We start from the raw sequence: 24,556 nt of genomic DNA on the forward strand, positions 1-24,556 counted from the left end.
CCACCTCACCTCCTGGTGTGCCCTCCGCTCTACTGTGACAACCACTTGTTTCCTGATCAAGCAGTGCGCTGCTTCATACTCTGTGCTTCTGCACAGCTGTTCCTTCTGCCTAAAGTACCTTCTCTACTCCTGCTCTGAATGGCTCATTTCCATTCTTCATTCAAAGCTTAGCTTAAGTCAACATCTCCAGGAAGCTGTCCTTCACTCTGATCCCAATATTATGTAAATACCCAACTTTCCTTGTTGCCATAATACCTAGGGTCCCCCTTATGGAAGCTATCATGATGTGCAATAACTATTTGTATCTTTCCCATTTGTACAAGTTTCTTGTATCTTATCTGTGTGTCTCCCACCTGGTCTACTGGGTATCATATAGCAGGTACTCAGTAAATGTTAATGACTACCTTCCAGGGTATCTTCATCAATGACTGTTTTAAAGAACCAACCCAACAGTTGGTTGGTTTCAAACCCAACAGTGCTGCAGAAAGGGTGAAGCTTCTCAAATATTCTTCTTTGTTTAAATATATCCAACACTTGGAGGCTCCACCAATGAAATCAACTTCATGCCCCAAGTCTCTGGGAAGGATGCTATACAGTCAGTACTTCGTAAAATCCATAAAGTACTTTGACATCCCTCATTTCATTAGAGAGAATGGAAAATGGTGGGATGAAAGAAGGATTGGGGCAGAATGGAGAAGCTCTGGGATAGATAATGAGCAAATCAGTAGGGTGTACGCTCTCTTTCTGCTGCTACTATATGCCGTCTTCAAGTAGGAATTATGTCAAATGATAGTCCAGGACTTACCTGCTGCCACTGGATGCTGGTATTTCTACCCTTGTTGAAAGGAGATAGGAAAAGGGATTCTGAGAAAGTTTTTCCACCACTTTTTCTTTCATGATTCCTGACCTGGAAGGAGGGAGGCCTTGGGTCACCCCTACCAGACATGCTGGAAAATGGACAGCATGGTTGTTCTCATGTGCTAGAAGCACCCTCCCCTCCAGCTGCAGAGAAACAGGAGCCAGGGTGTAATGAGGAAACTACCACACTGACAATCAGGCATTCCAGCTAGCTGGATAATGTTGGGCAAGGCACTTGATATTTCTGAGTTCCAGCTGCTTCATTTTCTAAAATGCAGGTAATTGACTAAATAATCTCTAGTGTTGCCTTCTGCCAAAAAAATCATTATCTGTCATTACTTTGCATGTTTCTAGTATTTCCCGTGTCACTGCCCTCATTTTCCCATTCACTCTCAAAACCACTATAAGGTCTCAACCATGCCCCTACGTCGCGTAAAATCATGTGACTCTAGTTCTCACTTGAAAGCCACATTCTTATTTAGATATTAAGAAAGAACAACGGTGCTTATGATTCTAAAGAAAATAAAAAAGGACTGACAGTCACTTCTAGCTCGAGGTGAATGGGGACTAACTAACTGATAGCCTAGGATGTAGCACAGCAAACAGTTCTAGATAGACTGTCACTTGATCAACTGTAGTTATTTACAATCATCCACATTATTGGAAGAGACTAAGAGAATACAGACAACCAAAAGCAGTAGATAATCTTCAAGTCATTTATATGTGTCTTGGGAAGTGTGTTGGTACTTATATTTGAATAACACTGAATCTGCTGTCTTGGAAACTGAAGCTAAAGTATATAAAGTGTCCTAGGAAGAACTGAGTTATAAAGAGCTATGATGTTTCATTACGTCCTCATCCTGTCCCCCACTCAGGATTTTTCCCTTCGTTCATGATTTACATAAAGTACCAGCCTAAAATGAATTGCTTCAGATTGCTATATTTACTGTGCCCTATTACTTCCACCAGATCAACCCCAGCCTTGGGGAGGTCATTAAAGAATATTTGGGACTTCAAGCTGCATTAGGCAATAAAAATGAACCAGGAGATAGTAAGTATTCTCAACATTGATTGTATAATCTACTTGGCTTACTAAACAGGGAAAACAAGAGTTTTATTTGATTAAAGTCGCCACAGATAACCAAGGGTTGGTTGTTACACGAATGATAAGTAAGGAAAGAAGCAAGTGGTGATTATTATTGTAAGCCAAACATGCAAGACGATGTTCTCCTCAAAGTCAAGTATTTCAATTAGGAAGGCAAATATCTTCCTGTGACCATAAATGTTAAGCAAATTAACCTCCAGGTGACCTTCCTGGATACCTAATAACCTTCAGAGTTGGATCAGTCAATGACAGAGGTGGCAGCTGGGTGGATAAATAATTGACCCTACCCAAATTTTTAATTACCATGTAATTAAAAATAATGATTTAAAAAGTAGTCTTTTTCTAAAGAAGATGTGGTATATACAACAGAATATTACTCAGCTGTAAAAAACAATGAAATGATGCCTTGTGCAGCTACATGGATGGACCTACAGATTATCATACTAAGCGAAGTAAGTCAGGAAGAGAAAGATACCATGATATCACTTACATGTGGAATCTAAAATATGACACAAATGAACTTATCTACGAAACAGAAATAGACTCACAGCCATTGAGAACAGACTTGTGGTTGCCAAGGAGGGGTAAGGGGAGGGTTGGATTGGGAGTTCGGGACTAGCAGATGCAAACTATTACATATAGAATGGATAAACAACGAGGTCCTACTGTATAGCACAGGGAACTATATTCAATATCCTGTGATAAACCATAATAGAAAAGAATATGAAAAAGAATATGTATGTATATGTATAATTGAATCACTTTGCTGTACACCAGAAACTAACAACATTGTAAATCAACTAAACTTCAATAAAATAAATAAATAAATAAAAAGAAACTAAAGGTTTTAATTTGTTTCTAAAAGAAAAAAAAGTAATATTTTTCTTTCTTCCCTGGAGTCGAAGATTTCTTGGGGTTAGAAGAACAAATTCACTTACTGGGATGGGTCTGAATCACTCCCTTTTCGTTTTCTTGGAAACTCTGTCACATGTGGGCTGAAGGATCCAATAGTCGCTGGTTTTGTCCATGGGCTCAGATGACTGGAAACCATGGCAGCAATGCACTGGTTCCCTTCGATCAACACTTTACCTATGAGACATAAAGCACAATAAGGCATCTATTTGAAACACTGACTTTTACTTTATACATATCCATATCCCACATTTTAAATTGCTTTTTACTTTGATATTTTAAAATGTCAACTAAACAGCAACATAACATAGAATGAAAGACTAATCATGTACACCCAAATATTAGTTAGAAATGTATTGTTAGTCTATATTTTTAAGTTTATTTTCCCTATCTAATTGGAAAAAAATATATGGATATTGTAGGAAATATGAAAAACACAAAAGAGTAGAAAGGAAGGGGGAAAACCAAATCTCACCAACTAATATTACTATTTAGAATTACTTCCTTGTAGAATATTTTCTACAGTTGTTATTATAGTAATTGAAGTCATAGTGTATACTCTGCATTACTTGCATATCATTGTGATAATAACGTTACAGTGTTATTACAAATTCTTTATAAATGATTCTAATGGCTGCATAATATACCATCGTGTAGCTGTGTGCTACTTAACCACTCTTCTATTGTTGGAATGTATATTTGGTTTCTTTCACTATCATAAATATGTATGGTGCTTTTATCTATGTGTATAAAACTTTTTATCTACTGGTTCTTTCTTTTCATCTTCTAGTCATTATTATTATTTTTGGGGGATAGCATCCCAGAAATGAGTTAACAAGGTTATGGGACATGAATATTTTTAACCCTGAATTGCTAAATATGATAGTAAAATCCTTTTGGTCTAAACTGTAGTTTACTAAATGTTTTATAAAATGTAAAAATCAGAATTGCTGAACTAAAAATAACTTATAGTCTAAATGTAGGCCTCTCTGAATATATTTCTCATATTAAAATTGACCTAACAAGTTTAAACTCATTTGCACCTTATAACATAGACTGAAATATATAAGCAATATTTACAAGGAGAATGCAATACATCTTACAGTAAGAGTGGGAGCTTTTTAACACATCTCTAGCAGTAACTGATAGAGTGAGCATTCAAAAATAATGATATAAGAAATGTGATCCACACAACAGACAAGCTTGATATGACAGACATATATAGACCACTATACCTAGCAGCTTCAAAATCCAGTGTTGTTTGTTTTGAGGTACCCATGGGGCATTTATACTGGACCAAAAAGATTGATATTACACATGAAACATTTTCTGACTACAATGTAATTATGCTAGACACCATAAAAAGGTTGAAATTTAATGAGCTAATAATTTATTTTATGAAATTAGGAAAAGAAGACTAAAATAAATCTAAAGAATTAGGAGAAAGAAAATCATTAAAATAATACCAGAAATAATGAAATAGAATACAAATTAGTACAGATCAAAAAAGCTAAACATAGGTTCTTCCAAAACATTGGAAACTCTAATAACCTTATGGCAAGATTTTTCCAAAATAAGGAAAGAGGGAATAAATGAATAAAGATAGGAATGAAGATGGGGTCATAATTTTAGATGCTCTAGAGATATAAAAGATAAATTCTCATGAATTTAGAAAAACATTATTCTAAAAATTTGAAAATTTAGATGAAATGGAAAAATTTGTAGGGAATTTTTTTTATTGAGGTATAGTCGATTCACAATATGTAATTGTGACACACTAATTGTGTTAGTTTCAGGTGTACAGCAAAGCGATTCGATTGTACATATATATAATATATGTACTTTTTCAGGTTCTTCTCCATTAGAGGTTATTACAAGATATTGAATATAGTTCCCTCTGCTATACAGTAAATCCTTGTTATTTATCTATTTTATACATAGAAGTGAGTATCTGTTAATCCCATACTCCTAATTTATCCCTCCTCCCACTTTGTCTTTGGTAACTATAAGTTTGTTTTCTATGACTGTGAGTCTGTTTTGTAAATAAATTTATTTGTATTACTTTTAAGATTCTACATATAAATATATCATATATTTGTCCCTAGAGAACTTTAACTGACAGAAAACGAAGCAAAGAGAAATAAAAACCTGCATATTCCTATATTCTTTCTTACACATACTATCCCAATATATAGTAAACTCAACTCCTTTTATGAGGCTTATAGAAATTTGATATTAAAATTCAACAATGGCAATACAATAAAGGATAACTATAGGCCCATCTCATTCATGAGCAAAGATACAAAAATCTTAACAAAATATTAGCAAACAAAATTCAGAAATGTATAAAGAGAATAACCCATCATGACCAAGACAGCTTTATCCCTGGAACACAAGACTGGTTTAATATTAGTAAATTAATGAATATAATTTACCACAATAGCAGCTTAGTAGAAAAATATGATTATCCTAATAGATTCAGAAATATTAACGAAGAAACACTGAAAGAATTCTTTTTACAATCCAAAACAAGAAGATCTTTTATCAGTACCCTTTCAACACTGTATTGGAAGAACTGCTAGTAGAATAAGGCAAGAAAACAATATATGAAGTATAAGAATTGGAAAGGAAGAAAAAAAATTTGTCATTATTGGGAAATGACATGATTGAGAATACAAAAAACACAAAATAATCAACATATAAATTATTAAAACTAGGGAGTGTATCAAGGTTGACTGTTTGTAAAGTCAATATATAAAAATCAACTGCTTTTCTAATCACCAGCAACAAACTATAAGAAAATGATATTTTAAAAAACATAATTTATAATAACTTCAAAAAATATATAGTACCTAAAGAATAAATGTATTTAGAATAAATGTATAACCTAATAAAAGTATACAAGGTCTTTCTGGAGAAAATTATAAAAATTTATTTAAAATATTGAAAAAGATTCAAATAAATGGAAACATACACCATGCTTATGTACTGGAGGTCTCAATATCAAAGATGTCAATTCTCCTAAAATAGATGTGTAATTCCTCTCAAAATATTCTTTTTTTTGGTGGGACTTCACAAGCTGAATATAAAATGCACATGAAAGTGCCATGAGTTATGAACAGCTAAGGGAAATGTGGGAGAACTGGACCTCTCATATATCAAGACATTATAAAGCTATGGCAATTAAAACAGTGTGGTATTGGTACGGAGATAGACCAAAGGAAAAGAACGGAGAGCCCAGACATGTAAATATGGATATCTGCTAAATGTCAGAGATGGAATTTTCAGATCAATGTGAGGAGACCAGCTTTTTAATAAACAGTCCTGGGCCAACTGATTTTCTCTATGGAAAAGAATAAAACCAGATCCCCTACTACCATATGCCAAATATAAAAATCAAACCAAATATAAACATTCAACTCAACTGGATTGAAGACCTAAATGTAAAAGGCCAAAATAAACAGAGAATACTCTGAAGGAGAAAGAATATCTCTGTTATTGGCGTAGAAAGAATTTCCCAAAACAAAAACTAAAAACAATAAAGGAAAAGACTGATCAATTCAATCTTCTTAAAATTAAGTTAACTTTGATCAAAAGACACTATAAAGAGAATAAAACCGCAAGTCACAGACTGGGAGAAGATGTTTGTTACACACATAAACAATAAAGTGTTACCATGTAGACTGTATAAAGAATGCCTGTGCATCATTAAGAAAAAGACCAACACAAAAACCCAGCAGAAAACTGGATAAAAGACTTTAATGGGCACTTCATAAAAGAAATTCTAATTGTCAGTACAAAAATGAAAAGATACTCAACCTCATTAGTAATCAGGAAAATCCAAAGTAAACTATAGTGATAGACTATATACCCATCTAATGGCTACAAATGAAAAGTTTGATGATACCAAGTGTAAGTGAGAAAACAGAGCAATGGAAAGAGAAACGGAACACTCATGCTCTGTTGGTGCGAAAGTACATTGCTACAACACTTTGGAAACCTTTTTTGCATTACTTAATAAAGTAGAACACATGCAAATAATATGGTTTAGCATTTCACTTCTAAGTATATGGAAAATTCTTAATATATCTTAAGAGATATGTACAAGAAATACATTCACAGCATTGCTTGCAGTTGAACAACAAAAAATAATGAGAACTGGAAACTATAATTTCCATCAACAGATGGATAAATTGCTTATTCATTGAATGGAATACCAAGAATAGTAAAAATGAATAAAGTACTGATATACTCAGCATGGATGAATCTCAAGATAATGATGCTAGGTAAAAAAAAAAAAAAAGTCACAGACAAAACAGTAGCATGTTTTTAAAAAAACTGCATAAAGTTCAAAAGCAGGTAAAACTAACTAATGTTTTTACTGATATCTACATAAGTTACCTCACTATATAGAAAAGAAAGGGAACAGCTAACACAAAAGTTAGAATTCTCTTTGGGAGAAGAAAGTGGGGTGCAATCAGTGAGGGATATACAGGTACTTTTTTTTTTTTGCCTTTATTCTGTTGAGGTAGGTTCCCTCTGTGACCACTTTCTGGAGAGTTTTTATCATAAATGGGTGTTGAATTTTGTCAAAAGCTTTATCAGCATCTATTGAGATGATCGTACAGTTTTTATTCTTCAATTTGTTAATATGGTGTATCACATTGGTTGATTTGCATATATTGAAGAATCCTTGCATCCCTGGGATAAATCCCACTTGATCATGGTGCATGATCCTTTTAATGTGTTGTCAGATTCTGTATGCTACTATTTTGTTGAGGATTTTTGCATCTATATTCATCAGTGATGTTGGTCTGTAATTTTCTTTTTTTGTAGTATCTTTGTCTGGTTTTGGTATCAGGGTGATGGTGGCCTCATACAATGAGTTTGGGAGTGTTCCTTCCTCTGCAATTTTTGGGAAGAGTTTGAGAAGGATGGGTGTTAGCTGTTCTCTGAATGTTTGATAGAATTCACCTGTGAAGCCATCTGGTCCTGGACTTTTGTTTGTTGGAAGATTTTTAATCACAGTTTCAATTTCATTACTTGTGATTGGTCTCTTCATATTTTCTATTTCTTCCTGGTTCAGTCTTGGAAGGTTATACCTTTCTAAGAATTTGTCCATTTCTTCCAGGTTGTCCATTTTATTGGCATAGAGTTACTTGTAGTAGTCTCTTAGGATGCTTTGCATTTCTGCGGTCTGTTGTAACTTCTCCTTTTACATTTCTATTTTTATTGATTTGAGTCCTCTCCCTCTTTTTCTTGACAAGTCTGGCTAATGGTTTAGCAATTTTGTTTATCTTCTCAAAGAACCAGCTTTTAGTTTTATTGATCTTTGCTTCTATTTCATTTATTTCTGCTCTGATCTTTATGATTTCTTTCCTGCTGCTAACTTTGGGTTTCGTTTGTTCTTCTTTCCCTAGTTTCTTTAGGTGTAAGGTTAGATTGTTTATTTGAGATTTTTCTTGTTTCTAGACGTAGGCTTGTATAGCTATAAATTTCCCTCTTAGAACTGCTTTTGATGCATCCCATAGGTTTTGGATCATCGTGTTTTCATTGTCATTTGTCTATAGGTATTTTTTGATTTCCTCTTTGATTTCTTCAGTGATCTCTTGGTTATTTAGTAACGTATTGCTTAGCCTCCATGTGTTTGTTTTTTACATTTTTTTCCCCTGTAATCCATTTCTAATCTCATAAACGTTGTGGTCAGAGAAGATGCTTGATATGATTTCAATTTTCTTAAATTTACTGAGGCTTGATTTGTGACCCAATATGTGATCTATGCTGGAGAATGTTCTGCACGCACTTGAGAAGGAAGTATAATCTGCTGGTTTTGGATGGAATGTCCTATAAATATCAATTAAATCTATCTGGTCTATTATGTCATTTAAAGCTTCTGTTTCCTTATTTATTTTCATTTTGGATGTCTGTCCATTGGTGTAAGTGAGGTGTTAAAAGTCCCCCACTATTATTGTGTTAATGTCGATTTCCTGTTTTATAGGTGTCAGCAGTTACCTTATGTATTGAGGTGCTCCTATGTTGGGTGCATATATATTTATAATTGTTATATCTTTTTCTTGGATTGATCTCTTGATCATTATGTAGTGTCCTTCTTGTCTCTTGTAACATTCTTTATTTTAAAGTCTATTTTATCTGATATGAGTATTGCTACTCCAGCTTTCTTTTGATTTCCATTTGCATGGAATATCTTTTTCCATCCCCTCACTTTCAGTCTGTATGTGTCCCTAGGTCTGAAGTGGGTCTCTTGTAGACAGCATATAGATGGGTCTTGGTTTTGTACCCATTCAGCAAGCCTGTGTCGTTTGACTGGAGCATTTAATCCATTCACGTTTAAGGTAATTATCGATATGTATGTTCCTATTACCATTTTCTTAATTATTTTGGGTTTTTGTAGGTCCTTTTCTTCTCTTGTGTTTCCCACTTAGAGAAGTTCCTTTAGCATTTGTTGTAGAGCTGGTTTGGTGGTGCTGAATTCTCTTAGCTTTTGCTTGTCTGTAAAGCTTTTGATTTCTCCAGTGAATCTGAATGTGATTCTTGCAGAGTAGAGTAATCTTGGTTGTACGTTCCTCCCTTTCATCACTTTAAGTATATCATGCCACTCCCTTCTGGCTTGTAGAGTTTCTGCTGAGAAATCAGCTGTTATCCTTATGGGAGTTCCCTTGTATGTTATTTGTCATTTTTCCCTTGCTGCTTTCAATAATTTTTCTTTGTCTTTAATTTTTGCCAATTTGATAAGTATGTGTCTCAGCGTGTTTCTCCTTGGGTTTATCCCATATGGCACTCGCTGCACTTTCTGGACTTGAGTGGCTATTTCCTTTCCCGTGTTAGGGAAGTTTTCGACTATAATGTCTTCAAATATTTCTTCAGGTCCTTTCTCTCTCTCATCTCCTTCTGGGACCCCTATAATGCGAATGTTGTTGCATTTAATGTTGTCCCAGGGGTCTCTTACGCTGTCTTCATTTGTTTTCATTCTTTTTTCTTTTTTCTGTTCCGCAGCAGTGAATTCCACCATTCTGTCTTCCAGGTCACTCATCCATTCTTCTGCCTCAGTTATTTTGCTATTGATTCCTTCTAGTGTAGTTTTCATTTCATTTATTGTATTGATCATCTCTGTTTGTTTGTTCTTTAATTCTTCTAGGTCTTTGTTAAATATTTCTTGCATCTTCTCGATCTTTGCCTCCATTCTTTTTCCGAGGTCCTGGATCATGTTCACTATCCTTATTCTGAATTCTTTTTCTGGAAAGTTGCCTATCTCCACTTCATTTGGTTGTTTTTCTGGGGTTTTATCTTGTTCCTTCATCTGGTACATAGCACTCTGCCTTTTCATCTTGTCTATCTTTCTATGAATGTGGTTTTTGTTCCACAGGCTGCAGGATTGTAGTTCCTCTTGCATCTGCTGTCTGCCCTCCATACAGGTACTTCTAAGGAATTCATGTTCCACTTCTTAACCTAGGTGTGGGTTCACAGAGAATTGTTTTGTTTTCATCCTTTAAACTACATATGTAATTTTTACAGTCCTCTGTAGGTATAATGGATCTCACCATAAAGAAGGGAGGAGAATAATTTTACCAATGATCGTTGGGAATGAAGTTTCTAATTTACTATATCCCAAGACTTTTAGGCCTGGACTCTCTTCATGGGACCAATTCGGGACCATCAGATACCACATGAGATTAATTACGGTTTCAGCCCCTAGGCTTCGTTCTAATATATTTTGAATGGCAGAACACCATCTGTCTCCAGAGAAAAATGTGGGGAAATTTATGAGATTAAATAGCAGATCAAAAGGAAAAATTCACTATGTAATATTAGACCCCTCCCATTTCCCTCCCACCCCCCAACACAGACTCAAGCAGGCACACTCTTTCCCTCACATAAGTTCAAAACAGAAATAAAATGAAGATTCCTTTTTGCCTCTCATTCTAGAAGTCACAATCTCCACGTTTTAATCCTTCTTTCTTATTAACCTTGAAAATAAGAAATGGACTATCTTTAGGCAGGCAGAATAATATACTTCTTTTCATGAAATCAAATCTGAATCACCTAAGGGGCTTATTTTTATATTCCTTAATGGGTGGGGGAGTATTGCCCCATAATTAGCTATGTTCCATCATGAAGCTATGTCAGTAGAAGTGTATTCAAAACAGGGCTTTCTGTAAACAAAAGGAAAAGATGGGTTAATGGGACTACGTAGTTCTGGAAGAAAGGATCTGTTCCTTGGAAACAATTCATGTAGTGGATTTTTATTTGTTAGGTGACTCACAATTTAAAGAGTAAAGCTTTCTTTTTAACCTTCCAGTTTACTTTACTTTCAGCCTCCACATATACTTATGTAGAAGATGAGATCATGTGTTGAGAACTGAAATTTAACTCTGTTTTTATATAACTCATTTTGGAGGTATGATTTAACACTTTGGTATTGTCTTTCCTCGCCAAATTGGGTCACTTCTCAATGGCGAAAGTAATTTGTGTTATTTAACACTCGGTAAAATAACGCAGAATTTAGATTGAAAAAAAGATACTGTGATTATCTTTTACAAAGGAAGTTTGTGGTTTTATTTAAAATGAGATCCACAGTAAATCTCGCTCCACTCTACGTGCATCTCCCTGGTGATGGTAATCAATCTAACAATATTTTAAAGTATTTAGTATCAAACTGCTCAAGCATGGAAATAAATTGTGGGATATGAGCTGCTGCTTAGAAGCCATAAGCAGGGGAAACCAAGTAGCCACGTGGCTTAGGCCCATAGTTACAAAGCGGTTCAACTTTAAAATCTGACATTATGCTTGAGAGAATATATTTACACACATACATATACATGTGCACACACATTTGATTCACAGAGGTGCAGTGGCAGGATGGAAAAAATATACTTCTTTAAAAACAAAAAATTTTGTCCCATTACCTAGTTTCCTTGCCAGTGTGCTGCATGTTAAAATTTAAATTATTCCATGAATAATTTTTGTTGTTAAAAACCATTTTTTCAATGTAAACATTTAAATTACTTCCTTAAAAAATGGAAGTGGCCTTTGCTTCTTACCTTCTGAGAGTCTATGCTCACAAAATCTTTTTAATCTGGTCTACACATGTAAGCTGAGGCACCTGGTGGTCTACTGTCTAGGATTCGATGCTTTCCCACTATAAACTGGGGGGTTTTTTTTCCTTTGGACAAGGCATTTAACATATCTGAGCCTGCTTCTTTAATACAGAAGTAATTTCCTGCAGACCTCATGGTTTCTTTTGGGAATCAAATAATGTATTTGAAATCTGTCTGAAAGCCAAAAGTTTAATGATGCTAAGTAACTAGTCCAGCGAAATTTGAGTCCAGTGTTTTTGTTTTGTTTTACTTTTTGTTTTCCAAAGGAAAAATTTTTTTAAATTGAAGTATAGCTGATAGAGGGACTTCCCTGGTGGTGCAGTGGTTAAGAATCCACCTGCCAATGCAGAGGACACAGGTTCAATACCTGGTCTGGGAAGATCACACATGCCGCGGAACAACTGAGCCCAGGTGCCACAACTACTGAGCCTGTACTCTAGAGCCCATGCGCCACAACTACTGAAGCCCACGGGCCCTAGAGCCCGAGCGCCGCAACTACTGAGCCTGCGTGCTGCAAATACTGAAGCCCACGCACCTAAAGCCTGTGCTCCGCAACAAGAGAAGCCACCGCGGTGAGAAGCCTGTGCACCACAACGAAGAGTAGCCCCTGCTCGCTGCAACTAGAGAAAAGCCCGTGTGCAGCAACGAAGGCCCAATGCAGCCAAAAATAAATTTAAAAAAAAAAGTACAGTTGATGTACAGTATTACATAAGTTACAGGTGTACAATATAGTGATTCACAATTTTTAAAGGTTATATTCCATCTCTAGTTATTATAAAATATTGGCAATACTCCCTGTGTTGTACAATATACCATTGTAGCTTATTTTATACATAATACTTTGTATCTCTAAATCCTCTACTCCTATAGTGCCCCTCCCCCCGCTCCCCTCTCCCTACTGGTAACCACTAGTTTGTTCTCTATATCTGTGAGTCTGCATTTTTTTAGGTTACATTCACTAGTTTGTTCTATTTTTTTGGTTCCACATAAGTGATATCATATGATATTTGTCTTTCTCTGTCTGACTTATTTCACTTAGCATAATACCCTCCAAGTCTATCCATGTTGCTGCAAATGGCAAAATTTCATTCTTTTTTATGGCTGAGTAGTAGTCCATTGTGTGTGTGTGTGTGTGTGTGTGTGTGTATCTTCTTTATCCATTCATCTCTTGATGGACATTTAGGTTGCTTCCGTATCTTGATAATTGTAAAGAATGCTTCTATGAACATTGGAGTGCATGTATCTTTTGGAATTAGTGTTTTCTGGTTTTTTCCAGATAAATACCCAGGAGTGGGGAATTCCCTGGCAGTCCAGTGGTTAGGACTCTATGCTCTTCACTGCCAAGGGCCCAGGTTCAATCCCTGGTTGGGGAACTAAAATCCCATAAACTGCATGGCACGGCCAAAAAAAAAAAAAAAACAAACCCAAGAGTGGAATTGCTGGTTCATATGATAGTTCGATTTTTAGCTTTTTGCAAAACCTCCATACTATATTCCACAGTGGCTGTACCAATTTACATTCCCACCAACAGTGTACAAGGGTTCCCTTTTCTCCCCATCCTTGGCAACACTTGTTACTTGTGGTAGTTTTAATGATAGCCATTCTGACAGGTGTGAGGTGATATCTCATTGTGGTTTTGATTTGCATTTCCCAGATGATTAGCAATGTTGAGCATCTTTCCATGTGCCTGTTGGCCATCTGCATGTCCTCTTCGGAAAAAATGTCTATTCAGTTCTTCTGCCAATTTTTTAATCTGGTTGTTTGTTTTTTATATGTTGAGTTGTATAAGCTATTTATATATGTTGAATATTAACCCCTTATCAGTCATATCATGGGCAAATATCTTCTCCCATTCAGTAGGTTGTCTTTTTGCTTTGTTGATGGTTTCCTTTGCTGGGCTAAAGCTTTTAAGTTTAACTAGGTCCCACTTGTTTATTTTTGCTTTTATTTTCTTTGCTTTCGGAGCCAGATCCAAAAAAACTGCTACAATTTATGTCAAAGAGTATTCTGCCTATGTTCTCTTATAGGAATTTTATGATTTCCAGTTTTACACTTAGGTCTTTAATCCATTTTGAGTTTATTTTTGTATATGATGTTAGAGAATGTTCTAATTTCTTTCTTTCTTTTTTTTTTTTGCAGTACACGGGCCTCTCACTGTCATGGCCTCTGCCATTGCGGAGCACAGACTCCGGACACACAGGCTCAGCGGACATGGCTCATGGGCCCAGCTGCTCCGCAGCATGTGGGATCCTCCCAGACCAGGGCACGAACCCGTGTCCCCTGCATCAGCAGGCGGACTCTCAACCACTGCACCACCAGGGGAGCCCTAATTTCATTCTTTTACAAGTAGCTGTCCAGTTTTCCCAGTACCACTTATTGAAGAGACTGTCTTTTCTCCATTGTATATTCTTGCTTCCTTTGTCATAGATTTACAATAAGTGTGTGGGTTTATTTCTGGGCTCTCTTTTCTGTTCCAATGATCTATGTGTCTGTTTTTGTACCAGTGCCATACTATTTTGAATACTGTAGCTTTGTAGTATAGTGTGAAGACAGGGAGTGTGATTTCTCCACCTCTGTTCTCTTTTCTAAAGACTGTTTTGGCTATTCGAAGTCTTTTGTGTCTCCATACAAACTTTAAAATTATTTGTTCTAGTTCTGTGAAAAAAGCCACTGATATTTTGATAGGGATTACACTGAACCTGCAGCCTGTCTTGGGTAGTATGGTCATTTTAATAATATTAATTATTCCAATCCAAGAACATGGTATAGCTTTCTGTTTGTGTCATCTTCAATTTCTTTCATCAGTGTCTTATAGTTTTCTGAGTACAGATCTTTTACCTCTTAGGTAGGTTTATTCCTAGATATTTTATTCTTTTTGATGCAATGATAAATGGGATTGTTTCCTTCATTTCTCCAATACTTTATTAGTGTATAGAAATGCAACATTTCTGTACATTAATTTTGTATCCTGAAACTTTACCAAATTCATTGATGAGCTCTAGTAGTTTTCTGATGGCATCTTTAGGATTTTCTATGGGTAGTAGGATGTCATCTGCAAAGAGTGACAGTTTTACTTCTTCTTTTCCAATCTGGATGACTTTTATTTCTTTTTCTTGTCTGATTTTGTAGCTAGGACTTCCAGTACTATATTGAATAAAAGTGGTGAGAGTGGGCATCCTTGTCTTGTTCCTGATCTTAGAGAAACTGCTTTCAGCTTTTCACCACTGAGGATGATGTTAGCTATGGGTTTGTCATATACGGCCTTTATTATGTTGAGGTATGTTTCCTCTATGCCCACTTTCCTGAGAGGTTTTTTTTTTTTTTATCATAAATGGATGTTGAATTTTGTCAAAAGCTTTTTCTATATCTATTGAGATGTTCATACAGTTTTTAATTCTTCAATTTGTTAATGTGGTATATCACACTGATTGATTTGTGAATATTAAAAAATTCTTGCATCCCTGGGATAAATCCCACTTGATCATTGTGTATGATTCTTTTAATCTATTGTTGGATTCAGTTTGCTAGTATTTTGTTGAGGATTTTTGTATCTATGTTCATCAGTTGATATGGACCTGCAATTTTCTTTTTTTGTGATAACTTTTTCTGCTTTTGGTATCAGGGTGATGCTGGCCTCACAGAATAAGTTCAAGAGTGTTCCTTCCTCTACAACTTTTTGGAATAGTTTGAGAAGGACAGATGTTAACTCTTCTCTGAATGTTTGGTAGAATCCACCTGTGAAGCCACCTGGTCCTGGACTTTTGTTTTTTGGGAGTTTTAAAATTACTGATTCAATTTCAGTAATGGTAATTGGTCTGTTCATATTTTCTATTTCCTTTTGGTTCAGTCTTGGGAAATTTGCACCTTTCTAAGAATTTGTCCATTTCTTCTAGGTTGTCCATTTTATTGACATAGAGTTGTTCTTAGCAGTCTCTTATGATCCTTGGTATTTCTGTGGTGTCAGTTGTAACTTCTCCTTTTTCATTTCTGATTTTGTTGATTTGGGCCCTCTCCCTTTTTTTCTAGATGAATCTGGTTAAAGGTTTATCAATTTTGTTATATCTTCAAAGAAACAGCTTTTAGTTCCATTGATCTTTTCTGTATTTGTCCCTACTTCATTTATTTCCGCTCTGATCTTTATGATTTCTTTCCTTCTATTAATTTTGGGTTTTGTTTCTTCTTCTTTCTCTAGTTGCTTTAGGTGTCAGGTTAGGTTGTTTATTTAAGATTTTTCTTCTTTCCTGAGGTAGGCTTGTATCACTATAAACTTCCCTCTTAGAACTACTTTTGCTGCATCCCCTAGGTTTTAGATTGTCATGTGTTTGTTTTCATTTGTCTCCTCTTTGATTTCTTCAGTGATCCCTTGGTTGTTTAGTAGCATATTGTTTAGCCTCCAAATGTTTGTGTTTTTGTAATTTTTTTCTTGTAGTTGATTTCTAGTCTCATAGCATTGTGACCAGAAAAGATGCCTGATGTGATTTCAATTTTCTTAAATTTACTGAGGCTTGTTTTGTGGCCTAGCATGTGATCTATCCTGGAGAATGTTCCATGTGCACTTGAAAAGAATGTGTATTCTGCTGCTTTCAGATGCAATGCTCTCCCTATATATAACAATTAAGTCCATCTGGTCTGATGTGTCATTTAAGGTCAGAGTTTCCTTATTAATTTTCCATCTGGATGATCTGTCCATTGATGTAAGTGGGGTGTTAAAGCCCCCTACTATTATTGTGTTACTGCCAATTTCTCCTTTTAGGTCCATTAATATTTGCCTTATATATTTAGGTGCTCCTATGTTAGGCACATATATATTTACAATTGTTATATCTTCCTCTTGATTGATCACTTGATAATTATGTAGTGCCCTTCTTTGTCTCTTTTAACAGTCTTTGTTTTAAAGTCTATTTTGCCTGATATAAATATTGCTACTCCACCTTTCCTTTGATTTCCATTTGCACAGAATACCTTTCTCCATTCCCTCACCTTCAGTCTGTGTGTGTCTTTAGAATCAAATTGAGTCTCTTGTAGGCAGCATATATACAGGTCTTTTTTGGTATTCATTTAGCCACTCTATGTCTTTTGACTGCAGCATATAATCCATTTACATTTAAGGTAATTATTGATATGTATGTTCTTACTGCTATTTGGTTAATTGTTTTGGGGTTGTTTTGTAGGTCTTTCTTTCCCTTCTTTTGTTCTCTTCTCTTGTGATGATGACTATCTTTAGTGTTATGTTTGGATTCATTTTCCTTTTTTTGTGTGTATATTAAAGATTTTTGATTTGTGGTTACCATGAGGTTTTTATATAGCTATTGATCTATCTATCTATCTACCTATCTATGGTTGTTTTAAGTTGCGGGTCTCTTAATTAAAATGCATTTTAACAACCCTGCATTTGTACTCTCCTCCCCTCATAATTAGTGTTTTTGATATCACATTTTACATCTAATTGTTTTGTGTATCCCTTAACTGCTTATTGTGGATATAGATGATTTTACTACTTTTGTCTTTTAACCTTCCTACAAGCTTTGTGTGTGGATGATTTCTTACCTTTACTGTGTGTTTGCTGTTACTGGTGAGCTTTTCATTTCGTAATTTTCTTGTTTCTAGTTGTGGCCTTTTCTTTTTCACTTAGAGAAATTCCTTCAACATTTTTTGTAAAGCTAGCTTGGTGGTGCTGAACTCTCTTAGCTTTTGTCTGTAAAGCTTTCAATCTCTCCATCCAATCTGAATGAGAGACTTGCTGGGTAGAATATTCTTGGTTTAGGTTTTTCCCTTTCATCACTGTAGATATATCATGCCACTCCTTTATGGTCTGCAGAGTTTCTATTGAAAAGTCAGCTGAAAGCCTTATGGGAGTTCCCTTGTATGCTATTGCTCTTCCCTTGCTGTTTGTAATATTCTCTTTATCTTTAATTTTTATCATTTTAATTACAGTATATCTTGGTTTGTTCCTCTTTGGGTTAATCCTGTATGGGACTCTCTGTACTTCCTGGACTTGGGTGACTGTTCCCTTTCCCAGGTTAGGGAATTTTTCAGCTATTATTTCTTCAAATATGTTCTCAGCCACTTTCTCTCTCTTCTCCTTCTGGGACCCCTATAATGTGAATATTAGTGCGCTTGATGTTGTCCCAGAGGCCTCTTAAACTGTCATTTCTTTTCATTCAAAAAAAGTCCATTGTTGATGAACCACTGCAGATGCTTAAGGTGTCAGTCAAGAAAAGGAACTGAGTTACGTGTCTTTGAATCTTTTTTTAATTAAAAAATGTTAAACTTTTAATTTTGAAATAATTTCAGACTTGTAAAAATAATACAAAGAATTCCCATATACCCTTCAATCAGATTCCCCAAATGGTAATGTCTTACTTAACTCCAGTCTAATTATCAAGACCAGGATATTAACACCGATGTAGTATTATTATTTAATTTATACACCTTATTCAAATTTTGCCAATTTTCCCCCTAATGTCCAGAATCCAATCCAGGATCACATGATACATTTAAGTGTCTATTATTTGTCCTCAGTTTTCTTTAAACATCTGGTTTTCTTTCATCTTTTTTGAGATTTTTGAAGGGTACTGGGCAGGTATTGTATAGACTGTCTTTCAGTTTAACTCTTTCTGTTATTCCCTCATGACTAAATTCAGGTTATGCACTTTTTTCAAGAATACCACAGAATTGGTTTCTGTGTCCTTCTCAGCACTAAATGCTTTCACTTTAAATTTAATTGCTTCTGGTGCTTTTTGTTGCCTCATTAAGATCCTCTTCTTCAGGATGCCAAATGGTGTTCAACTCATGGAATCCACAGAAGAAGAAGGCAGGGCAAAGATTTATGAGATCCTCTAATTAGGCTGTAAGCTCCATCACTGGAAAGCTTTCAGAATCATGTCATTTTTTAGCTCCAAATCTTAGCACAGGGGCTGACATATGGTGTTTAGGGTTTGCTGAAGGAATGAATCACATTTCATTTCATTACCCCCAGACATTCAAAAGAGAATCTGAAAGAGGTGTAAAATCAGGATTTCCAGATTCATGTATTTGGGCTGCTGGGATGATGAAATTCCCAGAATAAGGAATATGCAAATCCCCACTGTACCTACTTCACAAACAAGGAGGCCTACTCCCTACCATTACTTCATTTTTACTATTTTTCTTTCACAAAAGGAAAAATATACCTGATTGTCCGCTGGAAAAAAAAAAAAAGGCACTGTGTGGCATGAGATTTGGCAATCGGAAGTAGCTCTCTGGAATAACAAGCAGTAGTTGTTTCACAGGTTTGTGCTAATGCATTACAATGGAAACCAAATACTGTTTCTCACCACTGACAAATTACTGTAAGATGCTTAGTCAATAATAAAAATGCAGTACTAGTTGGCACTATTCAAGAAAAATACCAACTTGCTATATATATAGAAATTATGAAAAAGCTTTTGCTCAGCAGAGATTAAAAACACAGTATTATTCCACAATATTTTTTAAGAATTTAACCCAGGTGGACAATATGTCTAAAAGGGTTAAGATTTAGTACCTGCCCTTAAGAAGCTTATGATCCTGTATATGTTTGTGCATATGCAGGGGAACAGACATAGAAATCAAATACTGAATGCAATTAGACCTAGATGGAGACACAGGTTTGTGAGTTTATGCTGCCAGAACACAGAAGGAAGGGCACTTAATTCTGTTTTGGGAAAGGAGTAACATTTGAAAGCATTTTCTGGATGGGTATTTCAGACTAAGAGAATACCATGAACAGGAGGTGAAACAAATGCATTTAGTATAATCCTATGCTATCATTAAAAATGACGTTTGGGTAATGAATCCAGAAAACATATCAAAGTCAGGCGTTAGAAAATGCATCTGCTGATATGACTCTGATCAGTAAAATTGGACTTTTTCAAAACAAACTTTACCTTCTCACACATGAACCTAAATGCACATTAAATTGACAGAACATCTATCAGACCAGAAACCAGATACCTAATCATCATGCACCATCCAGAAATGCAGCTTCCCAGGAAAATTCAAAATAGGGATGAGGTTTAGATTCACTGATATTTTGGACTTCCCTGGTGGTGCAGTGGTTAAGAATTCTCCTGCCAATGCAGGAGACACGGGTTTGATCCCTAGTCCAAGAAGATCCCACATTCCGCGGAGCAACGAAGCCCGTGCACCACAACTACTGAGCCTGTGCTCTAGAGCCCATGAGCCACAACTACTGATCCTGCGTGCCACAACTACTGAAGCCCACGCGCCTAGAACCCGAGCTCCGCAACGAGAAGCCACTGCAATGAGAAGCTGCGCACCACAATGAAGAGTAGCCCCTGCTCGCCGCAACTAGAGAAAGCCCATGCACAGCAAAGAAGACCCACTGCAGCCAAAAATAAATAAATAAAATAAGTTTACTTCAAAAATGTATATAAAAAAAGGATTCATTGATATTTCATGCAAGTCCATCAAGATTTATTTATCCATGAATCCTTACTACACTTGGAAAAGGCAGGCAAGTGTGTCCCCCATGACCACCTTTCCTGAATTCCAATCCAAACAGCCATACAAACCCTGAAGAAAAGCAGATATTTAGCCAGACTGGTCTTAACTGAAGCCAGCAGAGTATCTTGCTCAAAATGGGGGTTCATAGTGGGTGTTGAGATCCAAGAGCCTAATTAGGTAATTTTCCAAATTTCCATCCATTCTCTTCAACAGGACTTGTCAACAGAATCTTCACACTTCAAACACCCCTACTCTTTTTGAAGGGTACTCAATTTCAGACTCCAGTGCATGCCTTCCTATTCTGGAAGAATTGCACCTGTGATAACCTGGTTCTTCCACCATCTCAGCCTCAGTCACCGTGGAAGAGGAGAAGAATCTGAACTTTGATTCAAAGGCAGGATTTCTACGTGGGTCTACCTACAGGGAGAAAATGAAGGAAACCACGTGGACACCCAGACAAAGTCTTATGAGGGAGACACTTTGCACTCACTAATAAATTAGCATCCTGTTTTTACATGTCAAAAAAATGACATTTAACGTCTCTCCCTATGATACCAGCCTGTGTCACTGGTCTCCCTCTTCTGTTCGTTGAAAAGTGCAACACCTTTGGCAAGTGGGTGTGGCTTGGAGGAAGACGTTTCAGGGGCTGATAGAAGTTATATTCTAGGAAGCACTTATTTTCTTGTAGCACCATCCAGTTGCTGCATTTGAAGAACACTCTACTTGGTATTTGCCCTGTTATTTAATCTAAAGTCAGAGGGCCTGGAATTTTATTTTATTTTAATTTTGGTCTTATTTATACATGTTTAATTCACATGCACTCTTTTCCTTTTTTTTTGAAATAGAAAAACTTTTAATGACGTATAGTTGATTTACAATACTGTGGCAATCTCTGCTGTAGAGCAAAGCGACTCAGTTGTACACAGAGACATTCTTTTTTAATATTCTTGTCCATTATGGTTTATCACAGGTATTGTATACAGTTCCCTGTGCTGTACATTAGGACCTTGTTTTTTATTCATTCTAAATGTAACAGTTTGCATCCACCAACCCCAAACTCCCAGTCCACCCCTCTCCATCCCCTCCTCTTCCCTGGCAACCACAAGTCTGCTCTCTATGTCCACGAGTCTGTTTCTGTTTTGTAGATGTGTTCATTTGTGCCATATTTTAGGTTCCACATATAAGTGATATCATATATTTGCCTTTCTCTTTCTGACTTACTTAACTCTGTATGATAATCTCTAGTTGCATCCATGTTGCTGCAAATGGCATTATTTTGTTCTTTTTTATGGCTGAGTAGTATTCCATTGCATATATGTACCACATCTTCTTTATCCATTCACCTGTCAGTGGACATTTAGGTTGTTTTCATGTTTTGGCTATTGTGAACAGTGCTGCTATGAACAGAGGGGTGCATGTATCTTTTTGAATTATAGTTTTGTCTGGGTATATTCCCAGGAGTGGGATTGCTGTATCATATGGTAATTCTGTTTTTAGTTTTCTGAGGAACCTCCATACTGTTCTCCATAATGGTTGTACCAACTTACATTCCCACCGACAGTGTAGGAGGGTTCCCTTTTCTCCACACAGAGGGTCTGGAATTTTAACCTGACCTGTGGACCAGAGAGGTTGAAAGTGCTTCACTCTTGGTTGATACTCACGTTGCCCTTCTGCCTGGGAGTCTGTCTGGCCCCTTTCCATAAACATTTTTTTTCCAACGCTTACAGCTCTTCAGTAGAAACTTGTTACATGCATCATCATTTGTGAAGTTGGAGAGTCACAGCTTCAGCTATTTGACAGGCTTCCCACAGTGAAGGCTTTGATCTCTAACACTCAGAAAATCTCGCAGCAAGCGGCTCTCCCATCTCTCCTTTCCTGCTGTACCACCTCACACAGGGCTCTGAGGAGCACGCTCCTTCTCAGGTGATGGGCACTCCCTACTTGGTTTGTTAACAGGCAATGTGAGGCAGAAATAAGAGGACATAATTTTAACTTTGTCTTAGCACCCGTTTGGATGCTGTTATGGAGTGAATGTGTCCCACAAAATTCATATAAAATCTAATCCCCAATGTGATTATGTTTGGAGGTGGGGTCTTTGGGAGGTAATTAGATCCTGAGAGTGGAGTCCTCAAGAATGGGATTAGTGCCTTATCAGAAGAGGCCAGAGAGCTGGCTGTCTTTCTGTCACACGAGGCTACACCAAGAAGCTGGCCAGCTGCACCATCAGAGCACTCTCTCCAGAACCCAACCACACTGAAACCCTGATCTCAGACTTCCAGCCTGCAGAACCATGAGAAATAAATTTCTGTTGTTGACAAAAAATAAAATAATGTTTATGGGTTTTATAAATATGGAAAATGTTTATGTAACATTTAGTTTAAAAAGCAGGATGAAAGACACAGAGACTACATAATATCAAGAAACTAAGATAATGTATTTTCAGGGAGAAAAAAATCTAGAAAGAAACACAGTGAAATGTTTCCAAGTGTTTTGTCTGAGTGGCCAATTAAAGCTTTTTTTCCTTTTTACTCTTCTGTATTGTTCTAAAATTTTACAAGTGTCATGTCTTACTTTTGTAAGACATACCTACAGTTCAGAAAGAAAAAAGAATATGTATGAACTATTAGGGAATAGCAAGTAGATCCATATGGCTGCATACACTGTGAAACATTAGGAAATCAAGCTGGAAACACAGAATGAGCTAGTTGGTGGAGGGCCCTGGATGTCCTACTGCGGAGTCTGAGCTTTATTTCCAGGTAGCAGGGAGCTAGTGAAGTTACCTAGCACTGCATTTCAGCCCCCTTTGTTTCTTGGCCAATCAGCACTAAGGCAGAGGGCACATTTGTTCTCTCTTCTAGGAACTAGTCTTCCCATCATAAGCTACAACTTTTATCCTAATGCATTCCACCTTTGTCCAACCTGAACGGCTCACTTCTTACCTGGGTCCCTATTTATTTCTGTAATGAAGATTGTACTCAGAGCTGTTCACTGAACCCTTTCCGGCTTGGCTGGGAAAATAAGGCTTTGCTGCCAAGCATGAGCAGGGAAAGCCAAAGATCCTTCCACACGGGGATCAGGGTCCCACCTAAGGATCAACCACCACTTATCTCAGATACAGCATCAAAGCATCACAGAAGGAGCCACCTCTCCTGCGTAGGCTGGAGGAGGAAATTTTATACTCTTGGCCTTGATTTCAAACGTAGCAAGAAGTCTAAAAGCTGGAGAACCAAAGCAGAGAAAATAGGTGGCTTTACTTGCCCAAGGCCAGTCACTAGCAGGGGAAGTATGCAGAAAGTCAAAAGAACAATGAATAAGTGATGCCTACAACATCCTACAATTGACCGCTGAACAACACAGGTTTGAACTGCACAGGTCCACTTATACAAGGATTTCTTTCACTAAATACGTACTAGGGTACTACACAGTTGGCAGTTGGTTGAATGTGTGGATGTGGAACCATGGATACAGAGAGCTGACTGTAAAGCTATACAAGGATTTTTGACTGCATGGAGGGTAGGGCACCACAATCCCCGCTGTTGTTCAAGGGACAACGTAGTAAAATAGTGCATCACAGAGTACAGGCTGGTAGGAAAGCAAGAGACACCAAAAAGGAGCTGAAAGAACAGGCAGGTGGATGGAATGTTTGTGTAAGTGGGAGAGTCATAAAAATACAAGACCGTGGTCAGCAGGGAGAAGTTCAGACTTGGGGATTCAGAGGTAAAGCATCTGCAGCTGATTCAAGGGCCAAGTAAGAGATGCCCAGGGGGCACTGCAGTGCAGTGACGACGGGGTATTCTGGGGAAGAGAAGAAAGACCAAAGTCATCCAGGATGACATCAGGGGATGGGCAGGAGAGGAAGATGTCTAAGAACACAAGGGGCAGCATCCTGGAGGTGGGTAGATGATTAAAATAAGGATAGAAGAGGGGTGAATAAACAGAAAACCTAAGTGAAGGTACAGGCACACCTCGTTTTACTGCACTTTGCAGATATTGTGTTTTTTACAAATTGAAGGTTTGTGACAACCCTGCATAGTGCAAGTCTATTGACACCATTTTCCCAATAGCTCACTTCATGTCC

The 24,556-nt window shown here is 36.7% G+C and overlaps 1 protein-coding gene across 8 annotated transcripts in view; it reads right to left on the reverse strand.

The window, feature by feature from the left end:
- BMAL2 (basic helix-loop-helix ARNT like 2) overlaps positions 1 to 24,556 on the reverse strand; it is a 143,200-nt gene that overhangs the window by 102,393 nt on the left and 16,251 nt on the right. For all 8 annotated transcript variants that reach the window (XR_009565420.2, XM_060305890.2, XM_060305889.2 and 5 more), the window contains exon 2: positions 2,902 to 3,052. Coding sequence is in view for 7 of the 8 variants with exons in the window: in XM_060305890.2 (XP_060161873.1) it covers positions 2,902 to 3,052 (151 nt within the window). In the remaining variant the exon portion in view is untranslated. The remainder of the gene's footprint in view (positions 1 to 2,901; positions 3,053 to 24,556) is intronic.

This window comes from Globicephala melas, chromosome 10 (genome assembly GCF_963455315.2).
Source record: "Globicephala melas chromosome 10, mGloMel1.2, whole genome shotgun sequence".
Lineage (NCBI taxonomy): Eukaryota > Metazoa > Chordata > Mammalia > Artiodactyla > Delphinidae > Globicephala > Globicephala melas.